Below are 27,803 nucleotides of genomic sequence, written 5' to 3'. Positions count from 1 at the left end.
TCAGTGGCAGCCGCAGGCCTTGACCACCATGTTGCGGTGCTTGCGCAGGATGACGTTGTTGCTGCTGTCGTAGTAGAGCACAGAGGTGGCACTCAGTTTGGTGGGTGCGCAGCAGGCCTTGGGGACGACATCTGGCTTCATCAGGTGTACCTGGCAAGGAGGGAGGGGATGCAGGCAAGGGCATGAACCTGGTGCCCTCCTCAACGACCTGCCCAGCAAAGCCCCGGCTCTCACTTGCTCCCTTTCCAGATGCTCTTAGCATCTTTGACCAGCCCAAGGTCATTCTCTACCTTTGGCTAGAGTAGCTCCCGGCTGTACCTTTGTCCCACCCTCTGACCTCAGAGCACAGTTCAGGCACGAGCTTAGAGGGCCTGACACACACTCTCGGCCCCCGGTCCACTGCCATATCAGCTCTACCAGACACAGACGACTCTGCTGGTCCCCAGCACTGGGTGCCCATGGCTGTGTACCCGCTGAGGTGCCTCTTCTGGACTCTCACTGCCCCAGACTGCTCTGCGCGTTACTATATCCCTAACAGGTGTAGAGCCGTGTAGTGTGTGTGTGTGTGTGTGTGTGTGTGTGTGTGTGTGAGAGAGAGAGAGAGAGAGAGAGAGAGAACAGACTGAGTTAGAACACATAAGCTCTTGAACTCTGTCCCACTTGATGTGGCTCAGCCTCTGAACTTGTGAGACAAGACTGGCTTTGTAGGTGATGCACAGAGGCAGTGGGGTACCCACCGCCACTGGCCTTGAAAGCGGTGGTAATCCACAAGCCCATCGCTGAAGCCGTTTTGCCTTCCTGAAAGTCTCAGTGAGTCATAATCTTTCAGCCTCTAAACATGCTTATCCCGGAGTTCAAACGGGAGTCCTCTCAAGGTTCCCACCAGAAGAGGAGACAAGAATCTAACACCTCCATGTGCACGTGCATGTGTGTGTTCAGACGCCCCGAGCTCCACAGGCTTTCCAGGTCCTGGGAGCAGGGGCTCCATAAAGCAATCTGATGAACACTCTCTTCCTATAGCCTCTGCACTGCAGCCCTGCTGACTGGCCCCACTGCAGCCGTGGAGGAGGACAGGTCTCCAGGGTGACATACAGCCAGACTGGCAGCTGGGGGTAGCTGCCGCCCACCTCTCCATCTACAAATGCATGGGGCAGAACTAGGAGATGTCTGCTGTGCGTATGAGTGTGTGTGGAGGGGTGCTGAAATGGCTGAACTCCAGAGGGGGCTTTCCTGAACTGTGCCACTGGAAAGAAGAGGGTAGACACCATAAGGTACCTCCTCCTTCCCACACTGGCCACAGCCCTAGGCTTCACTGAGTGGTGATAGGGAGAACAGCCTTTTGCTCACACAGCATCTACAAACTGATTCACAGCACGGATGGGGCCATCTGTCCTGGAACTTGCTATGTAGATCTGACTGGCCTCGAACGCACAGAGATCCACCTGCCTCTACCTTCTGAGTACTGGGATTAAAGGTGTGCACCCCCACAGTGCCCAGTGTGACTTTCTTCGTTCTATTGCTGCCCTGGACGGTCCTGATGCAGAAGCCCAAACCAGGCTCTCCCTATCATCAGTAAGCCACTTTACCCCAGAACACGTGGTTCTCCTCTCACTCACTGTTGCTTTGCTTACATTCTTACTACAGCCTCCCCAGGGCACAGAGACAGTCACATCTGCTGCCAGGCAGGTCATGAGCACTTGCTTACTTTGGCCAAGCCATTGTCAACAGGGGAAACAGAGGCTAGAGCAAAGTGGGGAGGAAACGAGACCTGGGAGGCGAAGGTCCACCCATCATACCAGGGGACTAAAGACTGAGTATCTCAGTGTCACCCTGGGCTGCTCCTCCCAGGACAGAAGTGGCCACGGTGAAAGGCCTTAGCATCAGCTCTGACAGCTCTTTGTAATTCATGATGCTCAGTCCAGGGCATCACTTGGCACAGCCTCTTGCTAGATAAACACAAAACCACGGGGCACCAGGATTCCAGGAAAAGCATTCTAGAATAAGGTCTAGACCCCAGAGTCAGTAAGCACCAACGCCTGTCAAATACAGGCTGCGGTGTGGCTCCTGCTAGAACCTGCTTCCATCGCTCACCCCCTGAAGGAGCAGTCAGGGAAAAAAATGGGGTCAAAACATAGAGGCAGAGGCAGGGCTCTGGGGGAGATCTCAGCTGGCTGTGTGCTTGCTTAGTGCAGGAAGCCCTGGACTTGATCCACATCACATGAATCAGGCATAATACTGCACACGTATAATCCCAGCACTCTGGACTGGAGGCAGGCGAGCAGAAGTTCAAAGTTATCCTTGGATATACACAGTGTCTAAATCCAGCCTGGGATATATGAGGGGGAAACACCAGGAATGAGCCAAGGCCCAGAAGAGCAGAGAGCCCAAGGGGAGGCCCACCTGACCAGGCATGACGGATAAGCATACATGCACACTAGAAAGGTCAGCGCCACCATGTCTACTGGGCACACTGAGGTCACACAGGCTGCCATGGAATGACACTCTGTAGCTAAGTCTGCAGAGAAAGCCCCCCTCCCTTGCTGACATTGTTCCCACTGCCTGATCCCACCCCCTGGGTCCCAGCTGGCCACTGTGGTACTGACCAAGGACTGCAAGATCGCATGATTGGTGGCATTCATACAGGAATCCAGTGGGAAGGCACACTCCCCCTCGCAGTAATAGGCTGAGTAGCCTTGGGGGGCGATGACCCAGTCCTGTGGGGGGGAAAGGTGCGTCACATCAGCGTGTCCTTCCAAGACCACTGGCACAATTCCTGTCACAGGGTGACCTGAGGCTGTGAACCCTTGTCCCCTCATCCCCTCAGCAGGCAGGGTGTGACCCCAGCTCTGTCCTCCAGGCCTCACCCTCCTCTGCTGTGTCCTCCTGCAGCAGCTGTGGCAGGAAGAGCGCAAAGGACCCGCCCACCCAGCCTCAGTTTCCCCATTCTAGCGCTGACAGTTTACTGGGCAGAGGGCTCAGGTGGCCTCCGTTTTCCCAGTTAAAGGCACAGTAGCTCCACCCCTCCCTGGCGACACCAGGCTCTTGAGGTGGCTTTCAGAGAGGAGAAGCAGACATTACCAGCCAGCCGAGGTCCCGGAAGCTGACATAGAGCTCATGCCTACGGCAAACATCTCTGCCTCGGGAGCCGTGGCCATCATCTGCAGGGACAAAATGGTACCAAGTCTATTCAGAGGTTCCACTCTACGGAGTTACCATGGGTACTGCCAGTGTCGGGGTGGCATTAACAGGCACATTTACAAATGGAGGACAACAGGAAGCTAAACCATTGGAATCCCAAGTTCTACCTCTGGATCCCTGCTCATGACCCAGCTCAGCAGTGGCTCCTCAGTGGCTCCCATCACCACAGGGTGTGGCTGTGTTCACACCTCGGCACACATGGCTTCTGATTTCTCTGCACACTTCCCACCCTCCCTGCCTGGCACACCAGTTAGATTCATTGGCAGACCACCGCTTTCTGAAGGGGCCTCAGATGATGCTCAATCCCACCCTCACCAAAGATCCCTGGGAGTCTGTTGGGATGGGGAAGCTCGTTCGTTTTCTTTGGCTGCCTCTTCTTCAGAGGCCTCACTGCCCGAGGGGCCCGCACAGGACTCGGGCTGGCTCTGAAGAAGGTGACCATGAAAGGCTGTCTGGAGCGTGGTGCCTGTTGTCCCAGCAGACCTGCCAAGCCAGGATCCATGCTGTGCCCTGGGAGATGGAGACAGAGATGAGAGAGAAGAGAGAGAGAGAGAGAGAGAGAGAGAGAGAGAGAGAGAGAGGAGAGAGAGAGAGAGAGAAACTGACTGACTTGTGGATGGTGGTGTGGCATCTATGAACCTATTTTCTCATCTGAAGTCCAACCCAAGCACTTGAGCCAGCAGGTATGAGGTGGCAGGGACAAGGACCTCAGCAGCTACAGGCATAACCTGACATAGATGGGAACATTTGGCAGGTGTCAAGGGTTCCGCCCATTAGTTTCCTCAGGCGGTCGTCACTGTACCCCAAGTCACAGTCACTCAGAGATGAGCAGAGTCCTCTGCTGGTGATGCTCAGGACCCAGACTCCCTTGGTCCAGTGATCTAACACCCGGTCCCATCTTCATCCTGCACTTTCTGGGGACTAGAACGTGGGGTTCATGACCCACCAGCTCATGGCTGCCTCCGCAAGGACATTGCTAGGGCTTATCCTCCCAGCCCGGCAAGCTTGATCATCCAAGGGCAGGACAGTCACTACCCTGATGCCCACTGATGCTCATGACCCTGATCCCAGACTAAGCAGGGCCAGAGGTAAGAACAATCACAAAGTCCTGGGTCCAGTTCACATCAGGCTCAATCCAGTGTTGGTGTTGTATTCACCAGGCCAGCCGATGGCTTCAAAGAAAGGGAGGGGCTTGAGGGAGCCAGACCGGAGCTTGTCCACGGGAAGAGTGGAGCGTAACGGGGGGGGGGGTGTCCCCTGAGCCACTAAGGACTGCAGATGCCTCCACAGTACAGTCAACCCAGGAGAGCAAAACCTCCAGCACCGCTCAGACTTTGCTGAGGGCCCCGTCCTTTCTAACTGCAGAAGTAACATATTAAGCTGGCATGGCGGCAATCTCCTGCAAACCTGACATTGGGGCGGAGGATACAGGAGGATGAGGACGTCAAGGTCATTCTATTCTACATATTGAGTTGGGGGTCAGTCAAGTAAGAGCCTGTTTCCAAAAGCAAACAAGGTTCCGCATGGTGGCGCATGTATTTGATTCCAGCACTCAGGAGGCAGAAGCAGGCAGATAGCTATGAATTTGAGGTTAGCCTGGTCTCCATAGGTGAGTTCTAGACCCACCAAGGCTGTCTCAAAACAAACAAACAAATGAAAAAACAACCAACCTTACAAAAAAATAAAATTAAAGATACAAACCAAATAAAAACAGGCAAACAGTGTGATAAACACAGGAGGGTAAAGAACTTTGAAGAAGGAAGAGTAACCATAAATTTCATTCACAACTCCAGAGCTCTGCTATTTCGCATCCTGGGCTGCTTCTGTCCTGCTGGTTTAAGTTGTAACAGTCTTTAGCACTGCAAACCTTTCTTGTCGTTAGAACCATTAGAATCATTCTGCACAGCCGGGCGGTGGTGGCGCATGCCTTTAATCCCAGCACTCGGGAGGCAGAGGCAGGCGGATCTCTGTGAGTTCGAGACCAGCCTGGTCTACAAGAGCTAGTTCCAGGACAGGCTTCAAAACCACAGAGAAACCCTGTCTCGAAAAACCAAAAAAAAAAAAAAAAAAAAAGAATCATTCTGCACGACAATGGCCACACGCAGCAGGCATGACAGGGCTCAGAACCATTCCCTTTGGTGCCCTGTGAGATTCCTACACCAAAGCCCGACAATGCTCATGTTATCCATCACTAAACACAGCTCCATTGTTCAGTTGACATGTCACAAGCACTGATGCACACATGTACATGCATGTATATTTACAGACACTAATGTGACTCAGTGTTCTCACTTAGTGTACTCAGGGTCCTGGGTTCTATCCCAACCCTGGAAGAAGGTAAAAGAGCCCAAAGGGCAGAGCCACAGCCCAGGAGTGCAGCCTTGTCTGGTAAGCATGAAACCTTAGGTATAATCCCAACACAAACCGTAACGAAACAGAACACACTCATACGTGCATGCACACTCAGGTCTGTGTGCTCCGTTTGCACTCTACCAGGCTCTTCGTCACACACTGAGTCAAGGCCACTGTCCACTGTGGTGGACAGTCCACTCAAAGGTCAGCCCTTCAGGCAGCTGGACTCCACACTCCACATCTTGACCGGACTCCAGATGTCCACCTGCCACTTGAAAGGAAAGCTCATCAATGCAACCTTTGGCCTATGACTTCACCTGCTACTAACAAAAGTGCGAGGCCTGAGACTCCATCGCAGGACCACGACTGAGGGCTATGGGACAAGGGGACAAGGGGCGTGGGCTGCAGGCATGGCCCGGAAGAGACTCAGGTGAGGTCAGGCAGGAGGAATGGGGTCCAGAGTGAGGCTGGTGGGAAGCAGGTGGTGTGAGAAGGCAGAGCCTCAGGCAGATGGAAAGATAGCCAGGGCCCCGGGGCCACACATGGGGAGGGCAGAGCAGCTGGGAGCTGGAAGGACCCACAGTGTCAGGCCCTGTGAATGACACAAGGGGCAGGCTTGGGCCCAGGACAGGGCCTGTGTCCCTGCTTCTTACTGTGGAGTCCCTGAGGCCTGGTTTCTGCGGAACTCAGAGGCCATCAGTGTTCCAGACTCAGCCACGTTTGCTTTTCTCTTATGTAACTGGTTTTCTAGGCTCTGCTGGACACAGAGCAGTCCTTGGCTGAATTCTTCAAAGCTAGCTTGGATGGGTGCTGGGAACCTCTGGGGGCTCCCAAGGCAAGGTTAGCTGTACTGGGAGCCCATGGATGCAGCTAAGCCAAGGTTCCCATTTTAGAGGCACACAAACTAAGACCCAGAGAGGGCATCAACTCTTCAAGGCCTGGAGCAAGCAGCTGCAGAGCCAAGCAACTCCTACCCCGCCCAGCACAAGGCAGAGGCCGAGTGAGGCAGGGCAGAAGCCCACAGGAACTGCTGCTGCTCTTTTCAGAGTTCTGTATTTGATGTGCACAGAGAAGGTGTTCCTCGCCCGAATCGGAGAGCACCTTCCCTATCATATTTGCTCCTCGATCCCAATCATCAGACAGAACTCTATCTGATCAAAGGTCACCAGGCTTCCCAGCTCTGGACAGAAAGGAATCGGGGTGGGGGGGGATGCTTTCTCAGAGCACACACACACACACACACACACACACACACACACACACATTTTCATTTTCACTGTGAGATTACAGATTCAGAATGACAGACCCCAAGATGCCATATTGGAGTTAGGAAGGGAGGCCAGAGGACTTCCCGGACAGAATGTCAGTGTGGTAGGGGCAACAGGAGACACTGCAGTTCACTAGGTAAGAATTCATCCATGTGCTGAGCTTGGGCCTCTTCGGAGACGTGCGGAACACTGTTTATGCACAGTGGGTTTTGCAGGCAGAGAAACAGCACCAACCAGCTTCCCTCTGTCTCATCCCACAGGCCACAGGCTACAGGCCTGCCTCCCTTCTAGGGACACATAAGCTGCTCCCAGAAGGAAGGAGGGTGAAGGCCATATTCGGGGTAACAAAATTAGGAGTAGAAACAAGGGCCCAGGAAGAGAAGCCAGAGCTCCTCCTGCTCACAGACCCCCTAGTTCGGCATTTTGTGGCACCAGGTGAACTCTGGATTCCTCCCCGCCCTTTGCTTTCTCTACGGTTCATGATTCAGTTATAAGGAGCAGCACTGGTCTTGAGACCTGTCGGGGGATGCTCTGGAGCCTGTATGCGAAAGTCACAGAAACTGGGAGAGGCGGAAAAGTCTCCTCGATGGTTTTGGCGAAGGGCTTTAGTAAGGCACCGGACACACAGGCTCAGCTTAGGATTTTTAATTAAAATCACTCAGCTCTTGAGAAGATACCATCTGGCAGCAGGAAGACTGAGGAGCCAGTGGCACACAGGTCAGATGTCCCTGTGGACGCTAACTCCTTCGCAAACCAGCCCTGGAGGGAGGGGTCAGGGCTCCTCAAGCATCAGGTTTGATCTGCTGCATGGGCTTGAGGTTGGGGCACACCTTAAAGGAGCAGCCTGTGGTGGCCTTGAGGTCATCCATCGACGTGCCCTCCCACAGCTCCACCAGTGTCAGCCCCTTCTTTGGGTCCACCTTAAACACGGCCTTCTCAGTGATGATGAGGTTCACGCAGCGTTTGCCCGTCAGCGGCATGGTGCATTTGTCCAAGATCTTGGGTTCCTTTGCCTTGGTGCAGTGTTCCATGGTGACCACCACTTTGGTGTTACCTGACACCAAGTCCATGGCTCCGCCCATGCCCTTCACTTTCTTGCCTGGCACCATCCAGTTGGCCAGGTCACCGTATTTGGAAACCTGCATGGCACCGAGCATGGTCAGTTGGATGTGTCCTCCGCGGATCATGGCAAAAGAGTCATCGCTGGCGAAGAAACAGCCCTCGGGGATCACGGTCACCGTCTGCTTGCCCGCATTGATGATGTCGGCATCCACCTCATTTTTCAAGGGGAACGGGCCCAAGCCCAGGATCCCGTTTTCACTATGAAGGTAGACTTTCATCTTGTGGCTGATGAAGTTGGTGGCCAAGAGAGGGATCCCGATGCCCAGATTGGCATACATGCCATCCTCGAACTCGAGAGCCGCGCGCTTGATAATGCGCGTCCTGATGGAGTCCTGTTGCTTGCTCGCGGCTGCGGGCTGGCTGTCGCGCGTGGTCCTGCGCTCGATGCGCTTCTCGTACTTCGGTCCCTTGATCACACGGTCCACGTAGATGTTGGGGATGTGGATGTCCTCTGGGCGGAAAGTGCCCACGTCCACGATCTCCTCCACCTCCACCACAGAGACGTCCGCGGCCTTGCACATGGGCACGTTGAAGTTACGCGCGCTGCCCCGGAAGATCACGTTGCCAGAACGGTCGGCTTTCCAGCCCTTGACCAGGGCGAAGTCGGCGCGGATGGCGTGCTCCAGCAGGTAGTGGCGGCCATGGAACTCGCGCACCTCCCGTGGCTGGCTCAGGGTGACCAGGTGGCCATCTGGCGCGTACCGGATCAGGGCGCCCCCTTCCTGCACCAGCGTGCCGTAGCCCGTAGGAGTGTAGAAAGCGGGCAAGCCCGCGCCGCCTGCGCGGATGCGCTCGGCCAGGGTGCCCTGCGGCGTCATCTCCAGGTCCAGCTCGCCCGCCAGGTACAACTTCTCGCACAGCGCGTTCTCCCCCAGGTACGAACACACCACGCGCCTGACCTGCTTGGAGGCCAGCAAGATGCCCAGGCCGAAGTCCTCCACGCCCACGTTGGTGCTGACGATCTTCAGGTCCTTCACGCCCTTGGTCTTCAGCGCGCCGATCAGGTTCTCAGGGATGCCACAGAGCCCGAAGCCTCCTAGCATGACGGTCGCCCCATCCTTGACGCCCTCCACCGCCTTCACAGGGTCCGTGTAGAAGTGGACCCGTCCGTAGCGGTCGCTAGCAAAGCGGAGGACAAGGCGGAGGGGCAGCGCGGGCGGTGGGCGGCAGATGGAGACCACGCGCGGGAGCGCCCACGCCAAAAGCCTCAGTGCCGCCATCGCCCACAGGCCACGAGGCTCCCAAGACCCGGACAGAGCGGGAAAGGCCTGTGAGCTGCCCCATGCCACCTCCGTGCTGCGTCACAGAGCTGGGAGGACACTCACTGGGATCGCCATGGGTCACACTCTGCCTGAGGACACCCTTGGCCATCCCTGTCGCCTGACCTGTCTCACAACATCTTGGATAGACACTCGAAATAATGCTGCTGACAACTGACTGCCAGTGCTGGGTCCAGTCCCCCCCCCCCCCCCCCCCCCCGTAGTACCCTGGAAAGCTCACCTGGGGGCGGGGACCTGGGGGCGGGGTTAGGGTTCCTCGAGGGGCTGAAGTTAGCTGGGTCTTTTAAAGCCACAATCACATCTGTCCCCCGCTGCTGTTAAACTGCTCGAAACTTTCCAAGGACCTTGCCAGCTTTCCCTAACTCAGAGTGACCCCTGCCACCGCTCTGCCCCTCTCCTTCCAAGCTATCCCTCCAGCCTTTTGCTGGACCCCAGACAGGCCAGCCTCCTGCCCTGCTGTCCTTTCTGCCTCACTGCCCCACATAAAGGGCACGAAACCCCTGAGAGTGAAGCAGCGGCTGTAAACCTGTGTAGACGGGGAAACTGAGGCACGGGTACTGAGCTACAACACTGCAGAGCAGGGATAACCCAGGCTCTGCACTAAGGACCTGGGGTGCGGGTCCCCCACCCCTCCTTCCTAGTACAGAACCTCTCGGAGTCTGCTGCCCATGAAGAAGTACCCGCCCATTGGATGCTCCCTGGCTGGGGCCTCCCTGTGTCCAGGACCTCACCACTACCCACTGAGTCCTCAAGAAAGGCCAAGTGTGGCCCAGTGAGAGGGCTCCGAATATTAAGCTGGCAGCCTGGGCTGAAACCACCTCCCAGGACCCCCAGGGCAGCTCCCTGCTAAGCCTGGGAGCCTCACCATCCTCGGTTTCCACATAGAGGCGGAGTCCCAGGTCCTTCTTGTGGTTCAGCAACCAGCGGTCACTGGCTGCCGTGATGTCCAGCACCAGCCAGCCCTCGTCCCCAGATCGGAGCGTCTGAAGATCCAAAAAGAACAAGTCAGACTCCCTGTGGACATGAAAGAACAATTAACCAAGGGCCGAGGTCGCACGCCTGCCTGTATCTTGTGCCTGCCTGGGGGACCACTTTCAGAGCCTCTTCCCTGCTCGGCTCTGAACTGGCCTCCTCTGGTACCACAATTCACTGATAACCAACCCTGGACATTTTTTTTTTTTTTTGGTTTTTCGAGACAGGGTTTCTCTGTGGTTTTGGAGCCTGTCCTGGAACTAGCTCTTGTAGACCAGGCTGGTCTCGAACTCACGGAGATCCGCCCGCCTCTGCCTCCCGAGTGCTGGGATTAAAGGCATGCGCCACCACAGCCTGGCCAACCCTGGACATTTTACTGTGGCGATGCGCTGATGGGACACTGGCTCCGCTGTGGCCTATTAGGGCTCCACAGTCATCGTGGCAGCGCAGAAGGTTCCAGGCCAAGCCCCTTTCTCGTGTCTGAGGTGCCTCTCCCAGGAGGCTCACCTTTCCTTTCTGGGAAATGCATCCTCAGTCAGGCCCTGCCAGAGCCTAGACCATGAGACCATGAGTGGGGTGGGTACCTGGACAGAGGGAAGATACCTGTTGGAGTGCTCCTGGACCACCTCGAACATACTGACATGGAGGGTTGTGTTGAGCGGGTGGGTGCTGGGCTCTTTATATATCCGGAACTCAGCAGCTGTGACAACCTCCCCAGCAGGGATCTGGGTTAGGTCAAAGCGGAATTCCTTCCAGTGCGGCTCCTGGTAGTCCAGGGTACGGTCGCGCTCCACTGGAAGAGAAAGTGGGAGTGGGGTCATTACTGGGAGCCAGGATGGCTTATGCTCAGCGTAGGGCTCCCTGTGGTGCCTGGGGTTGGGGGCCTGCTGCTGCTATACACACAGCTTGTGGTCTGCTCTGGGAACACACCTGGCCCCAGGAGGTGGTGTAGTGGGAAACTCAGCAAGTGTTCAGCAGGGTCCTGGTCCCATTGATGAATCACGATGCCTCCTTTTTGAGCTGCTAGGCCAACAGCGAGATGGACATTGGTCCCAAGGCAGAAAATCAGCACAGTTCCAGGAGGAAACCTCGTCTACAGGGACGTAATTGGCTGAATTTCAGTGGGACAGAGGACTCCCAGCGCCTGCCCTTGAGGAGAAGGTGGGATGGGGGAGCTCGGATCTGACAGCTGAGTTGAGCTGTTAGTTCTGTGTTTGAATTTCCTGGGTGTCCTGGGAGAGGGATGTGCAGAGTGCACGCCACATTACAAGGCCAGCAGCAGAAGGACCTTAGGAAAAGAAGGGACACCCAGTGCCAGCAACCAGGGGACAAAGGACCTGCTAGAGGATAAAGGCAAGGAGACAGGCAGAAAGCAGGAGGAAACAGTGATATCTGAAATGATGGACAAGACGGTGTCTTGGCAGTGGCCAAGCATGCTCTAGACAGAGGGGAGTTGTCTGTAGACCATGGTCCTTGGGTGGAGCAGTGGGGTTGGCTGGAATCCAGGTTTGGGAGCAAGGCTGTGCCAGTGGGAGCTATGTGGTCTAAGAGACCCCCTACGGGACCTGCTGGAGGTGAAGATAATGGCAGTCTAGGGTGACAGCTGAAGGCTGGGAGCTATCCTTGCTCCCTATAGCAAATGCCAAGTTTTTAGAATAAAACATGTGCCCAGCTGCCCAGATGTGCTCGGGAAGGTATATTTAGGGTAGCCTCATTTCAGCTGCTTGTCACTTTCAAATGCCAAAAATCTGTGTTTCCGGAAAGAAGGGGTGGGGAGCTACCCAGCACCGTCCCCAAAACTCAACAGAGATTTTAATTATATGTTTTAGTCTTAAAAAAAAATCCTCTCTGTGGCTATGGGCTCGGTGACCACAAACCAGGTTTTAAAAAGCACCAGGGTGAGCGGATGTGAGGAGTACTTCCTGTCCTCTCCCTAGAGTTCTGGTCCAGTGATAGATGGAAAACAGATGTGCTGGGCAGAGCCAAAGGATAGACACATCTGGGCAGGAGCAGCAGGTGGAAAGGGAGAGGAAGGAGTAGATAGTGTCTCATAGCATCTAAAGGTGGTGGGCACACAGCATGTGCCCAAAAGTCGAGATAGAATGTGACAGGGTGTTGGTCTCTCCCTCGTAGGTCACAAGGCAGACCGCATTGAGAGTGGGTTCTGAGCCCTGGCCAAGTGCTTTTTCCTGCTATGAATATCTATCCTCATGTGTCCTCCTTCCTACCTAGCTACTTGCACATCCACAATGTTGGTGACCATTTCAGTGGGTTCAGGAGCTGCACAGGCACCTGTCCTACATGATTGTGCTCAGGCCCTGATGTACAGGATAAAGTTGGTCCAGGCTGTTTTCTGTAACAGGGTGTGGTCAGATAGGGCCCCTCGGGCACATCCTCCTCCCCACCTTTTTCAGGACAAAGTGGGGCACACAAAGGCATCCTGGGAGCTTTATCTGAAGACCAATCCCGAACTCTGTGGCCACCCTCCCTTAATGATGTGCATGGCCTTCACGGGGTGTCTTGAAATACTCTTAGACTGAACTGGTCCTTACTTCCAGACTTCTGGCTATGGGCTTGTGAAATCGAGAGGCAGGGTTTCCAGCACCGGAAACTGCTGTGGTTGTCCCAGGCAAGTAGTGGGTCTGGGAAGGTTTTCGTTTGTTTCGTTTTGGTTTGGTTTTTTTTTTTTTTTTTTTGAGACAGGCTTTCTCTGTGTAATAGCTCTGGTTGTCCTGGAACTCACTCTGTAGACCAGGCTCACCTCGAACTCACAGAGGTCTGACTGCCTTTGCCTCCCAAGTGCTGTGATCAAAGGCATTTGCCACCACCACCCGGCTGATCTGGCATGTTTTTAGCAAAATGGATGTCCTTTTCCTCTGAAGTGCCTCAAAGGTCCTGGGATGCCGCACCAAAACAGACACTGCAGCTGAAGCGGCTCAGGGGAAGCACCTGGTTCTTTGCAGGACGGTGGAGCTGCAGTTCCTCTGTTTTACTAGAGTCTGGAAGGCTGGGGTGGGGGCACCGCAGAGCATTCGCTGGGGCTTTGCTTTCCCTATGAGACTCCTTGAATAGCTGTCTCCACTTTAGTCATGGGGTCGCATTCAGAAGTGTGGCTTGATTGCCGTGGCCACTCCAGGGTCATCCCCTGTGAGCTTAGCGTGTCCATGTGAAGTGGGCACACATGGGGATCCTTTCCATGCAGGACTACGGAAGTATAGGAGCTGAGGGATGAGTAGCAGCCATCTGATCTCTAATTTCTCAGCTTCCCCGTCTATCAATGGGCAGCCTTCAGAGAGCCCCACTGGAAGGCTGTGCCGCAGGAGAGCAGGAGACACATTTGATTTCCTCTCTCTCTCTCTCTCTCTCTCTCTCTCTCTCTCTCAACTGGTCTCTCTATGTAGCCCCAGCTGTCCCAGAACTAGCTATGTAGACTAGGCCTGCCTTGAGCTCACAAAAATCCTCCTGTCTCTGCCACCCCAGTGCTGAGTGCTGGGGTTAAAGGCATGTGTCACCACTCCTGGCTCAATTTTATTTTTCTGAACAAAAGAATGAACAAGAAACCATATCATGAAAATCTGTCAGCTCAAAGGCATATGGGATGTTTCCAGATGCCTGATATACCCGTTGGTCTCTGGCAGTTCACTGGGATCTTGTCCTCGGCTGTGTAACGGGCCTCTAATATGGTGCCAAAAGAACCCCACGAGAAGCATTTCCCTTTCCATGCATGCCCAACCCTCACCTTCCTATAAATTAGGGTCCGGAATCTCCCAAAGATGCCGAGACTCCAAGCGGCAGACCCTTCACGATGCTCTGGCTGGGATGAGAGCACCGTGTGGCATTTGGACTTTAGTGCACACGTGGGGGCGCAGCACCCAGAATTCCTACCTTCCGGCAGAGTTCCTTCCTTTACAGCATCCTGACGCTATACAATGGTGGACAGTGAGTTAGAACTAGCCAACAGCAAGACAGATGACCAGGGGAAACAAAAGGCTGTGCTTCCCAGCCCCTGGTTGTAGAGTCCACGGAGTGGATCTGGGAAAGGGGCGTGGCCTGAAAGATGTGGTTTCTCGGGTTTTCCCAGTAAAATCCTGTTGCTGACTGTGATGCTGGCAAAACTCGTTCCCTGGAAGAGTCAGATAGACTCAGTGGGGGTCCGGGGGGGCACTGCCGATTTCCTGGCCACTATGCTGCATCCTGACCATGTGAGATGCCCTGCCAGGAATTCTCGGAGGTGACTGCAGGAGGGGTTGTGATGTTTGGAGCAAGGTCTCTGAGTGTCTCTGCCTGGGCAGTTAATCATGGATAAGTGGGGGTCCCAGAATGTCACTTCAGGGTATGTGGGAGAAGGTTCTGGATGGTTTCTTCTCATGGTTCTCACAGCTTTATAAAATCCTTCACTTTTGTTCTAATGACTCAGGTTAAAAGCATTTACTGCTCTTGCAGAGGATCCAGGTTCAGTTGCCAGAGCTCACTTATCAGCTCACGATTGCCTGCAACTCCAGTTCCAGTGGATGTGATTCCTTCTGATCAGAGAGCTTCTGCACACACCATGCACATATATGCGCACAGGCGCATACATACATAAAACCATTATTTGGGTTTTTTTTTTAATCCTTCAGTTTCTGCATTCATTTTTCCTAATAACATTCACAAAGATTACTTCATTTATTCATCACATTTCAAAATTTCTTTCATCCATTCATTATTGAGTGTGTGTTTATCTACCTGTCTGTTACCATTGTCTGAACCCAGTCTCGACTATCACAGGAAGATGAGCTCAATACCAATGCAACTGAACCAGACTCGTCTCTCTGACGTCCTCCTTCTGTTCCAGGCTGTCATCTGGGACCCACATGGCATGTCCTTGTCACCTCTCTGTGGGCTTCTCCGATCTATCACAGTTGCTAGCCTTTCCTTATCTCTCAATACCTCGGCACCTTTGTAGGGTGCTAGTGGCATGTCTCAGGATGAGCTTGCCTGGTTTGCTCCTGGGGAGAATGATGATAAGCACTTTGGAGAATGGCACAAGTGACCATGCCTTCTGAGGGCATCAGATTAGGCAATACAGTCTCCATGACAGTAACTGAATCCTTGGTGTCTGCCAGAGTTCCCCTTCTATGATGTTACCATTTTTCCTTTCGTAATATGGGAAAGGTATCTTCAGGCTTTTCTTGTTATTTTAAATTTTATTTGTATGGATTTTTTTTTTTTGCTTGCTTGTATGTCCATGCACCACATATGTGTCTGGTGCCTGTGGAGGCCAGAAAAGGGCATCAGATCCCTTGGAATTGAAGTTACAGATGGTTGTGAGCTATCATGTGGGTGCTGGGAGTCAATCTGAGTCCTCTGCAAGAGCAGCAAGTGCTCTTAACTGCTGAGCCATCTCTCCATCTCCAGGACGTGAATAAGGTGTTTCTTCTTAAATCCGTGCTACTTTTAGCATCTACAAGTAGATCTTGCCCTCATCAGTCGACATTATCTGCAATAGTATTTTGTTTCCTTCCTCATTTATTGAGTTGTCCTTTCTCTTAATTATATTAACATAATTACAGATTAATAGATGTTTATTCTATCCCATAGGCTACGATCCAATACTTTCCCTTCTCTTCTCCCCCCCCCCCTTCCTGCCTGGCACAGGGTCGCACTCTGGTAGCCCAGGCTGGCCTCAAATTCATGGTCTTCCTAAATTCTGAGATGAAGCATGCATAGTCACACACGGCTCCTTCGTTCTATGTTGAGACTATGTTGGCATCACAGTCTACATCAGATGCTCGGAGAGCTCGGCTTCCTTTGCTGGAGGGGTCTTTAGAAAGCAGCATCTGGGTACCAGGCTGCTCGTGACATTGGAGTATCATTTTTAGGTTGACTCAGTGGCCAGGGTCGAGAAACAAGCCAGCCCACATCTGAGTATATACATGTATTTCTGTGTCCACATGTTCATGGGGACACACCTCGTGCAAGAATCTGAGCATCCAGTCCCAGTCTGGAGTGGAGCTACTTCAGGTGTTACCACACCTAGATCTCTTGATTAAGACCCTCCGAGAGCTGCTCACGTTGGGTGTGCTCCTTGACAATGGCTCTCCTGAGCCAGATTCTCATTTGGGCTGGTCTGTCTCAGGCACTGTCCTGCAGAGCGTAGGAGGATGCTGTAACAATGTCCACAGCCTTTTGCAGGATCAGCTTCCCCTCCCCATTAGCAATGACCAAAATTGACTCGAGATATTGTCCAGGGCCCCCAGGGAGGCAAAATTGAACCTGGATGAAAAGTACATTCTTTGAATGCTGCCAGACCTCTCTCCCCAGCCTTGCTGCTTTAGGATGTGCAATCCCCATGGTGGGTGTCTAGTAATAATCAAGAAGAAAATAGAAATTTTTTGACTTCCCAATTCAACTTCCAGGAAAATGTCCCAAAGACAATCACAAAAATACATAAAGAAGCTGGGCAGTAATGGCGCACGCCTTTAATCCTAGCACTCAGGAGGCAGAGGCAGGCAGATCTTTGTGAGTTCGAGGCCAGCCTGGTCTACAAGAGCTAGTTCCAGGACAGGTTCCAAAGCCACAGAGAAACCCTGTCTCAAAACAAAACAAAATAAAACAAAACAAAACAAAACAACATAAAGAACTGTGTACATGGCTGTTGCAGCATTAGCCAACCAGAAACTACCCAGACATCAACAGGAGACTCACTGTGAACTGCGGACATCTCAGTGGGATGCCGCACAGCTGGGAAAACCATCGAAGCATGTTGTCTGTAGTCTGTCATGACATGTTCCCTAGAAATACCACAGCTTTAGAAAGCGCATGGAGAGCAATGCAGATAATACATCCTTTGTCTAATAAAGGGTAAGAATAGAAATATGACGAACACATATATACATCATGCATTCATGCTCAGGTATATATGTAATTGTATGTGTGCGTGTGTGTGTGTGTGTGTGTGTGTGTGTGTGATGTCTGCATGTGAATGTGTGGGCGGGTGTGTCTGTGTGCACACATGGGGAAGCCAAGCGGGACATTGGGTGTCTTCTGCTGTCACTGGCCACCTTATCTTCTGTCTCTCACTGAACAGCAAGCTTCCCAGTGCAGTGAGGCTGGCCGGTCAGCAGCCTGTAGGGATCTGTCAGTCTCTACCTCCCAATGCTGGGAGCACATGCAGCTGTGCTCAGCTTTTAACATGAGTGTTAGGGATTCAAACACAGGTCCTCACGGGCAGAGCAACCAGCCTTAACCACTGAGTTACTGCCCCTGCTCCCAACTGTATATTTTAAATAGGGAGCTAAGCCACAAAGAAAAAAAAATACTATTGAGTCATGAAACGGGACAGAAACCGAGTGCAGGGCATGGAAAAGGGAATCAGACCACTTGTAAGGCTCTCTGCTTCATATGTTTTGAATATGAAACAAAACCCAACTCAAATACAAGAATAAAGAGAAAACCTAGGAAAATTCAAAAGCATAGCAATTGAATCAATTGTATATTGATTTGGTGGCTCAGCTACAATGAGGAAATTTTTTGTGTGATTTTTAAACCAGAGCAATTTGACCATACATGCTTAGTGAGGGAGCGTAAGAACAAAATAAAGGGGCTGGAGAGATGGCTCAGCAGTTAGTGCTCTTGTTGCTTTTGCAGAGGATCTGTGTTCAGGTCCCAGCACCCACCTGGCAGCTAAGAAATGTTACTCCAGTTCTAGGGGGTCTGCAGCTCTCTTCTGGCCCCTTCGGGTTATCCCAGCACTTGGGAGGCAGAGGCAGGTGGATCTGTGAGTTCAAGGCCAGCCTGGTCTGCAAATCTAGTTCCGGGACAGTCAGAGCTACACAGAGAAATGTCGCAAAAAAACAAAAAACAAGCCGGGCGGTAGTGGCGCACGCCTTTAAGCCCAGCACTCGGGAGGCAGAGGCAGGTGGATCTCTGTGAGTTTGAGACCAGCCTGGTCTACAGAGCTAGTTCCAGAACAGGCTCCAAAACCACAGAGAAACCCTGTCTAGAAAAACCAAAAACAACAACAACAAAAAAAACCCAAAATAACAACAACAACAAAAAAAACCCCACCAAGCCAGCCACAGTGAGTAGGGCTTCTAACTTCAGCACTGGGCAGGCAGAGACAGGCAGATCCCTGGATTTACCTGGTCAACTAGCCTAGCCTAACCAGGGAGAGACTCTGTCTCAAACAAACAAGCAAACAACAAACAAAACAAACCAAGAGGTGGAGAGGTCATGAGGAATAATACTTAAAGCTGTCCCCTGACCTTTAAACACACTCGCAGGCTGACATTTGGGCAGGACACTCTTTGTTGTGGGCCTCATTCTCTGTTGTAGGCTTGTAAACGACATCCCTGACCTGTCAGATGCCCACGTGAATCCTTCCCTCGCCTAGCTGCAGTAACAGACAATGACTAGACATTGCTCAAGATCCTCAGGGAGGCAAAATTGCTCCTGCTGAGAATCGATCTACAGATGACGCTAGCAACCATGTTCTATTTTAAAGCCTGGTGAGCCAGGACTGCAGAAAGAGAATGAGGCTTGTGACTTGAGTTTCTCCGCAGATCTAATGCTCACAGTTTGATCCCAGAGCCCACAGTGGAAGAAGAGAATTGACTAACAAAAGTTGTCCTCTAACCCCCAACTAGCCACTGTGCCAGGTGGTTATGTGCACTCACATGCACAACAATAAACAAAAAGATTTTTAAATTCCCTTTTTTTTTTTTTTTTGGCTTTTCTCTGTAGCTTTGTCCTGGAACTAGCTCTTGTAGACCAGACGGGCCTCGAACTCACAGAGATCCCGCCTGCCTCTGCCTTCCAAGTGCTGGATTAAAGGCATGTACCACCACCACCACCCAGAAATTTTTAATTTTTAAAAAAGATCTGTTTTTATTTTATTTTTGGTTTTTTAAAAATCTTTATTTCTTTATTATGTATACAATATTCTGTCTGTGTGTATACCTCCAGGCCAGAAGAGGGCACCAGACCCCATTACAGATGGTTGTGAGCCACCATGTGGTTGTTGGGAATTGAACTCAGGACCTTTAGAAGAGCAGGCAATGCTCTTAACCTCTGAGCCATCTCTCCAGCCCCTATTTTTGTTTTGTTGAGACAGGGTTTCTCTGTAGCTTGGAGCCTGTCCTGGAGCTAGCTCTTGTAGATCAGGTTGGGCTTGAACTCACGGAGATCTGCCTGCCTCTGCCTCCCGAGTGCTGGGATTAAAGGTATGCGCCACCAATACCCAGTCTGCTTTTCTTTTTAACTGGAGGGAGAGAGTATGTACACGTGAGTGTAGGAACCCTTGGATGCCACAAGAAGGCGTCAGATCCCCTGGAGCTGGGTGGTTTTGATTGGCCCAACCTGAGTGCTGGGAATAAAATCCAGGTCCTCTACAAGAGAAGCACAAACTCTTAATTACTGAGCCACCCCTCCAGCCCCAATAATAATAATAATTATTATTATTACTATTAAATTATTATTATTTTTAAAGATTTATTTATTTATTACATATACAGTATTCTCAGTACTCTGCCTACAGGCCAGAAGAGGGCACAGATCTCACCAGATGGTTGTGAGCCACCATGTGGTTGCTGGGAATTGAACTCAGGACCTTTGGAAGAGCAGGCGGTGCTCTTAACCACTGAGCCATCTCTCCAGCCCCTATTATTATTATTTAATGAAAAAAAAAACGAACCAGCATTCGGAGGGGTGAAGGAAGAGTTGTCCTAGCAGAGAACCCCTGAGAAACACAGGGCCTCTGTATGCAAGCCCTAAAGAAGCTGACAAGGCTGGAATCCAGTGGCAGGCCAGGGGCTGAGGTACACAAGAGCACCACAGAATAACAGGAAAGGCCAGGCCAGTCATAGGACACTCTGTTCCTTACCTCAAATAACTCAGCACAGTGGTCCCAGACGCCCCTGTGACCTAGGAAGAATTCTATTCAGTTCAATTGTTGCTGATGCCGTGACAGTCAGTGGCACTCAGAGCAAGCCTGTTGCCATTTGGGCAGCGATGTGCGTCTAGAATCTCCAGCAATGGGGTCTGGGGAGAGGCTCAGTGTAAAATCACTGACGCCCAAAGGCGGGCAGATGCTCACCATCTACAGGAAAGCCCGGCAGGTTTGCAGGCCGCCAGCAATCCCAGTACTCATGAGGCAGAGAAAGGATGCTCAGGGCAAGGTGGCAAGCTAGACTTGGAATTGGCGGGCTCGGTGTTTAGGGAGAGACCCTGTCAATACCTAAGAGTGGTCAAAGAAGGACCCAGTGCCAACTCCAGGCCTACATATGTTACACACACCTACCCACCCTCACACATGCAAACACACACATGCATATTACACGCACGCACGTGCACACACACATACACATGAAAGAAAAATGGAGTCTTCAGCAAGGACTCTAGACAGGCAGCTCCACAGAGCTGAGAGATGGCGGGGGCGCTCAGTGTGGCCACAGACATGCTGCCCTCAGAAATGCTGTAAACAGGGAAGCCGAGTTTACCCTCTGAGCTGCCTGAGGCTTTGGGAAAACAATTGTAGAACCCTTGGTCTCCTTCTCCAGACCCTGATACAACTAGCTCCAGATGCCATGTTTTCGAAAAAGGCCCACTGTGGGCAGGAGGCGGCTTCCCCGGCCGCAGAGGTATCCACATCCTGCCAGTCCATCTGGGGCCCTGTGCTCATCCAGCCAGACCAGACCTCCACATGCCAAACCCTGCGCTGATCAGCGAGACACCCACAAAATGTTTCTTCTAGACAAAGTTAGATTCACCCAGACAACCTAAATCTGTCCTGCTCCTGACCAGAAGAAATACCTCAGAAGTCACCCTCCTCCTCTGCTCAGAGGGGCTGGCTGGAGGGTGGGGCCTTCTCACTAGCCTTTAGCAAGCAGCCTTCCTCAGCTCCTCAGGGCCCATGTGAGAGTGAGCCTCCATGCTGTCTCAGGTCCCCTCATTCCCCCAACCCCACAAGCTGTCTGTCAACCCACCACAGCCTTCTGTGCCTTCTGCCCGTGACCCTCCCCACATTCCAGTCTCCTGGGGCTCATTTTCCCAGTTGCTCTCTCCTGCCTGAGAAGTCTCCGTCAGAGGTTACTGATGTCTGCACTTGCTGTGACATTTTCTTCCTTTCCTAGTGGGACCTTTAAGGGTGGGGACAGGTTTCCAGGCCCTGAGGAGGAGGGGCTGGACATGACTGCCCTATGCGGTTGGTACCAAAGGCTGAGAGGCCCACACCAGACTTAGAAGACTCTGGGCTCCTGGGCTCCTGCAGGACCTCAGAGGAGGGTGGGGCCTGGGGTTAGTGACCTGTGCATTCTGCACCTGAGGGAATTTCTCCCACCAGGAGCCTCAGCACTGTGGCGAGGCCCAGGCTCACTCCTGGGGTATTTTCAGCTGAGTCTCTGCACTGACTTTCTTCACAGGCCGTTTCCATAAACGGCTCTGCACACATAATTACTGGTCCAGTCCTCAGCTGGCTCCAGACCCCAAATTAAAAGGGAACACCCGCACAGGCCACCACATCAAGCCTGCTGAGGTAAAAAATAATTCCCAGGAGATGTGAGCAAGGGCGCGATTCCTCCAGAAGAAACTCAAAGAAGAACTGAACTGTGGGAATGTTCCAGAAAGATGTGGTCATGACGACACATGCCTGTTTACTTCCCTATCCCATGACTCGCTTTTGGAGAGACCCCCCCCCCCATCAGTGGGCAGGGTGTGTGGACACAGTTTGAGTCAGAACTTGGGAAGGTCTTCAGGGTTGAGGTTCAGAGGCAGGGAAACTGAGGCAGGTCTCTGTTGAGGTCACACATGAGCTCAGGGTAGTGTGATCCCGACTTTTAGACTCAGCCAGGTGAAGTGAGTGGCCCTGGAGTTCAACAGGTGGCACACTGGGGTGGAGGTGATGCCACAAGGACCCTAGAATGCCTGTTGAAGCCACTTCTTCCTCTGGGTCTCATGGAAGTTGGGCTGTGAGGAGACAGAGGTGTGATCTCCACTGGTGTCCCAGAGATGGGGCTGGCCGGCTTCCATCCCACCCAGTGCAGGTCTCGGTGCTCCCTGACTCCACTGGGCTGTCTCCCTCCCCTCTGCCAGTCTGCCCTGAGCACCCGCCCATGGGGGTTGTGGCACACGGTGGGGTGAGAACCATGGTAGGGTCCCATTTGGGTCATTTCTAGGTTATTTCCCAAGGACAAGGAGAAAGAGGGCTGTCTGTGACCCCAACTCAGGCAGAGAAAGCCAGGCACCCTAGGTGAGGTACTATACAGGTTGGGACTTCATTATGGGGGAGCCTGTCAAGGATGAGCTAAGTCAGCTATGGAAATCTTGACCACCTCTTTTGAAACAGGGATGAAGTTTCTCATCCAGTCTCTAAAAATGAAGCTGGGCATGGTGAAGCTTAGCGGTAAGGGCATTTGCTTAGGAAGGGAAAGGCCCTGAATCTGGTGTACAGGGCATTCTCTCTCTCTCTCTCTCTCTCTCTCTCTCTTTCTTTTTTTTTCTTCCCTTCTTTGAGACAGGGCCTCAGTAAGTTTCCTGGGCTCATTTTGAACTCAGAATGCTCCAGCCTCAGGTATCCAAGTACCTGGAACTATAGTCATAGAACAGTTTTGCTCAAAACCCTCCCAAAAGAACCAAATCTCCATTAATGAAAAGAAAACAAAGATGGTCTTGGACCATTCATGCAACTCTGAAGAATGATGGAAACAGGAACGTGGGTGGCTCTCAGAGAAAGTCGTGGAGTGGGTGAAAAGACGGCGTACTGCATGATCCCATGTCTGTGAAGCTTAGAAAGAGGCCGAGAGACTCGGGTGACAGGAATCCCAGCAGTTGCCTAGGGGGACTGGCTGGTAGAAGCAGGATTCCCAGGGGAACTCGTTATCTGATTGTGGATGGCCTGAATTTTATGTAATGAGCATGGGAAACTTCTGTGGATGGCAGATATATGGAGGGCACAGCGCAAGGTGCAGAGGAACTGCTGTGTGGCCTTGGGAATGTCACCAGCCTTCTCTGAGCCTCGCTCTCCTGAGCCAGCACTGTGCATGCAAATGCAGGGACAGATGTGGCGGTCTGGCCAAGTGGTCGGTGCTGCTGTCATCTCACTCGGCCCCGGAAGCCCCTTAAAGATGAGCATCTCTGGGGCTGGAGAAGTGGCTTGGCGATTAAAAGCACTGACTGCTTTTCCAGAGGACCTGGTTCAATTTACCAGGAAGTGACCCCGAGGTCAGTGGTGAGGAAGTGTCACCCTCAAGGTCACACGGCTGGCAGGGACAGAGCGGGACCAAGGTCGGTCTCTCGTGCCCTCAGATCTGGTCCCCATAGCTCATTGCTGCCCCTGCCCTCAGCTATCTGAGGCCTTGGGAAGAAAAACTCCTGGGCTGGGAAAGGGGTTGATGCATGTGCAGATGGCTCTATGTGGTCCTGCTGGGCTCTGCCTGCTGGTGATGGTTGTGCCTCAGTTTCCCCATCCAGAACAGAGCTGCCTGCCTGTTCATAGACAGGAGCAGGCAGGGCTGTCGTCCTTCCCGCCTCCTTTCACCCTTGGGAAGGACAGGAGCCTGAGGCTACCCCGCCCAGGAATGGAGCTGTGAGGCCAGCAGGTGCCAAAGAAACAGAAGTAAGGATCAGGGCTGGGAGGCATCTCGTTTTTCTGATGCTATCACAGCAGACACCGACAGAAACAGAGGCCCACAGAAGGGAGGACGCATGGCAGAAACCAGCAGGGACTGAGGGTGGATCGGGAGGGGACAAGAGTGGGGTCCAGGCTGAGAGTACCAACTTAGCTTGGGGCTCTCCCTTCTCCGAGCACAGGGACACCAGGGACAGGAGTCTGCTGTCACACTGCTCCACAGGGTCACAACCATTGCCACCCTGGGATGCTGGTTCCAGAACCCTGATCTTCAGGCTCAGACCTGGGCTTGCCAACAGAAGGCATCAGTACGTGTGTGATACATGGGGCCTGGTACTCAGCAGGTAAGCAATCATTCTAAGATGAGCATAATGGCGCACACCTTTAATGCCAGGACTGAGGAGGCAGAGGCAGGCAGAGCTCTGTCAATTGAAGGCCAGCCTGGTCTACATAGGGAATTCCAGAACAGCCACAGCTACATAGTGAGACTCTGTCTCAAATAAACAAACAAGATCACTCTAGCTGGGAGAGTTTACTGCCGTGCCCAGTGTAGGTCACTCACAGTGAGTCTGCACTCAGCAAGGACCTGCTGTTAATTCCACAGATCCTACAGGCAGTTGTTGGTGGGGGAAACAGGATTTAGAAACCATCACCATGGGTGTGGCCTAAATACTGTGTGTCCCTGGCCCTGCTACTTATCCTCTCTGGGACCATGAAACTGGATGGCAAAACAGGTCCTTGTGCTGTTGCCCCAATCAAATGAGAAATAGGAGGATGTAAAGGTCAAAGGATAACTTTTCTTTGAAACACAGGACACACAACCTTTGGTTGGCTTTTAGAATCTATTTCCAGGTTTCAGTATGCATGAGACACAGACACACAGGGTTGATTTCTCTCCTTCCCTTCCCTCTCTCCCCCTCCCTCCTTCCCATCTCTCCTCTCCTGTCTCCCACTGTCTTTCTTTCACTAGAGCCTGTGGTTACTATGATGCTCTGGATGGCTTTAACTGCGATTTAGCCCAGGCTGGCCTGGGAGCTGTGGCAGTCCTCCTGCCCCAGCCTCCTGAGTGTTAAGTTAGAGCTATAATGCACCACACTCAGCCACACAGATTTTCTTGCTTTCTTTGCACAGCTGAGCTGCAACTGGAAGGGCTGGGGGTCGGCAGCGGCCTGGCTCCTGATCACCCTGGGGGTCGGCAGTGGCCCAGTTCACACTCTAAGTGAAGGGGGGCTGCTTTTCCGCTCCTGTTCACCTGTCAGTCAGTCATACAACCTTGAGGACAGGTCACTAGGGGTCACATTTATTCATTTACTTTTCAGACAAGGTCTCACTATACAGCCCTGGCTGGATGGCCTGAAACTCATAGAGATCCTCCTGCCTCCGCCTCTGGGGTGCTGGAATGAAAGTTGTGTGTTATCATGCCTGGCCAAGGAGTCCCATTTAAAGGGACAGGTGTTAGACAAGGGACTTCCCTAAAGTTGCGCAGCAGCAGCAGGTCCTGCTCTATTCACAGCAACAGTTCCCTCCAGAGCTGTTCGTGTTTTGATCAGAGGATGGGGGTGGGGTACAGAACACAGGCTGGGTGGTGATTCATTCCGATCGGCAGCTTCTCTGGGGACATTCTTGGGCAACTCTATCCTTAGTTCTTAGTCCTAAGCCCTGGGTCAGCCTGTCCTAAGGATGGAGAGGCAGTTACAGCCCCACATACGGTCCATCCTAAATTCCCACCCTGCCCTCTAAGCAGAAAGGCTGTATCTGGAGCCCATTGGCTGCAGTGCCTCCTTAGAGCTGGGCTATTGGCTAAATAGCTGCCTTCCTACCTCTGCCACCACCAGCTCTGGGTGGGAAAGAGGTTTGGGTGTCTTTTCTTCCTGCCTTCCGGCAGGAAAACAAGTGCCTGAGGACACACACCCTGCTGTCCAGTCCCCTGTGTTCCTCTGCCCATCCTATCAAAAGCTCTCCCCATCTTGGAGGGAATATCGCCAACATGAGCACTGAACGCTGAACTCTTTCAAGGCAGTCACTGCCTCTCTGGGTCTCCAAGCCCATCCCTGGACAATGGGAGTAGAGACTGTAGCTATTTACCTGGACAAGCTCTGCTGCCATGCCGGTGTGTGTGCGTGTGTGTGTGGTGACCTTGGAGGTTATTCAGACCCACCCAGGCCTTGTGTCTGCCTAGGCCCCCACCCACCACAAACATCAGCAAAGCAGGTGGGGACCCGACCAGCTGTGATGAAAAGGTATTCTGGAAAAGTACCTTTCAGACTATTAGAGTTCGGGGCTGGAGAGATAGAGGCTCAGTAGTTAAGGGCACCTGCTGCTCAGGACTTTCTATAATCTTTCACTCCAGTCCCAGAGGCTCTGACACTCTCTCCTGCCCCCATGAGGCACTGCATGCACTTGGTACACATGCATACACAAAGGCAAAACCTCATATGCATAGAAGAAAAATATTTTTAAAAGGCGGGCATGTAGCTGGGGAGATGGCTCAGGAGTTAAGACCACTGATTGCTGCTCTTTCAGAGGACCTGTATTTGATTTTTCAACACGCACACAGCTGTCCATAACTGTCTGTAACTCCAGTTCCAGAGGATCTGATGACCTCTTCTGACCCCTTCCAGCACCAGGCAAAAATGTGGTACATAGACATAGATGTAGCCAAAACACTCATACACGTAAATTAACAAACAAAAGACTGGTGGCCCTGAGGTCTTGAGATACATGGAAAAAGGAAGAGCCACACTTTGGGAGAATAGACCCACAGCTGCCTCTTGAATCGTTCACTGGCCTGAACACTCACCCTGTGCCAGACCAAGGTCCAGAAGATATTCGGGCCCAGTACCACAAAACTACAGTCACGGTCTGAGTCTGTCCACTCCACCTCCTGACAGTGCACCCCACCCACCCGCTTCCTGCTACACGGAAAGAACCTGCCGTCAGGGCGTGTGGGTCAGCTCTGGTCACTCTGATGATATGACCACAGGTTTCCACACTGAACTTTGTCCCTCTCTTCTGGACTGCGTTTATCACAGGACAGTACCATAGCCCTCTGTTTACTCATCAGCATTCCCAGGACCAGCTGTCTTCCTGGGCCTAGGGGACCTGGGCATCACCAGATTCCCACTCCTGCCCGCCTTGGTGGGCAAACACCCTGGGAACCTGCGATGGCCCTCAGACCTTCCAGCCCTGATCCCTACAGTCGCCTACAGCCCAGTGGTGCTGTTGCACCTTGACTCTCTGTCCCAGGGGGCCTTGCACTACCAGAGAGCATCATCCCCAGATAGGCGGTCATGCCCACTCCTCATGGAAACTGCTGTCATGAGGGGCCCTCCACGAACTCACCCATATTGACGAAGCTCATGACCAGGTCGGCGCGACCCAAGTGAGGTTGTGGGGGCCCGCCGTCGTCGTCATCGGCCATGGCGTGATACAGGTCCAGCATGAAGAGGGGCGCGGACGCTGGCTGCCGGGAGGCGGCGGGTGGTACACGGGGTCGGGGCCGCCCAGGCAGCCCGAGCACCGCCAGGATCTCTCGCTGCATGTCTCGGCGCTCGCGCGCTCCTAGGCGACGCTGGGGACAGGTGTGTGGGGGACGCGGGCCGTGGCCACCGCCCAGGGCGCACAGAGCCAGGCCCAGCAACCAGAGCGGCCCGGGTCGCACGGCCATCTCGGACGCTCAGCGTACGCGCATCCACTCGCGGCCGGCAGTGCCCGGGAGCGACACCCCGACGGCAAGGACCGGACGGTGCAGCGGATCCCCTGAGTTCGCACCTGTCGCGGGAGTTCTGCGGCGGTCGCGCAGCACGCGCTCGGCAGCCGGTCACTAAGCCCGTAGGTCCCGCAGAGCAACTTGGGCTCCCGAAGCGCGGACCCTCGAGTGTCCGGAGCTGGACCTCCCGTGGCCTCACGGACCGGAGAGAGCTTCCTCGGCCCCGCCCCTGCCCGGGCCAACCAATGGGGCCTCGGAGGCGTGTCCGAGCCCGGGCAGACTCCAGCCGGGTGTCTCTG

At 53.1% G+C, this 27,803-nt stretch overlaps 2 protein-coding genes across 2 annotated transcripts; both read right to left on the bottom strand.

The window, feature by feature from the left end:
• Bmp8a (bone morphogenetic protein 8a) lies at positions 1-27,665 on the bottom strand. The gene is made up of 7 exons (XM_041652490.1): positions 27,138-27,665; positions 10,796-10,985; positions 10,086-10,234; positions 3,514-3,708; positions 3,079-3,158; positions 2,604-2,714; positions 1-150 (listed from the first exon to the last, which is right to left on the bottom strand). Exons 1-7 carry the CDS (start codon positions 27,460-27,462, stop codon positions 1-3), a joined length of 1,200 nt encoding a protein of 399 aa, XP_041508424.1. The 5' UTR covers positions 27,463-27,665.
• Positions 7,505-9,378, bottom strand: LOC121448447 (succinyl-CoA:3-ketoacid coenzyme A transferase 2A, mitochondrial-like). The gene has a single exon (XM_041652489.1). It carries the CDS (start codon positions 9,158-9,160, stop codon positions 7,601-7,603), a length of 1,560 nt encoding a protein of 519 aa, XP_041508423.1. The 5' UTR covers positions 9,161-9,378; the 3' UTR covers positions 7,505-7,600.
• Positions 27,666-27,803: the final 138 nt, after the last annotated feature.

This window comes from Microtus oregoni, unplaced genomic scaffold (genome assembly GCF_018167655.1).
Source record: "Microtus oregoni isolate MIOR12 unplaced genomic scaffold, Mior012 000005F_ref0000423, whole genome shotgun sequence".
NCBI classification, from domain to species: Eukaryota; Metazoa; Chordata; class Mammalia; order Rodentia; family Cricetidae; genus Microtus; species Microtus oregoni.
This window is presented reverse-complemented; position numbering and strand designations above follow the sequence as displayed.

Bases quoted from the DNA above. Each gene is read 5' to 3' on its own strand.
- LOC121448447 (XM_041652489.1), bottom strand. From the start codon at position 9,160: ATGGCGGCACTGAGGCTTTTGGCGTGGGCGCTCCCGCGCGTGGTCTCC.
- Bmp8a (XM_041652490.1), bottom strand. From the start codon at position 27,462: ATGGCCGTGCGACCCGGGCCGCTCTGGTTGCTGGGCCTGGCTCTGTGC. The intron at 10,986-27,137 runs GTGAGTTCGTGG...TTTCTCTTCCAG, and splicing joins CATGAGCTTCGTCAATATGG to TGGAGCGCGACCGTACCCTG. The intron at 3,709-10,085 runs GTGAGGCTCCCA...TCCATCTCCCAG, and splicing joins CTATGTGGAAACCGAGGATG to GGCACAGCATGGATCCTGGC.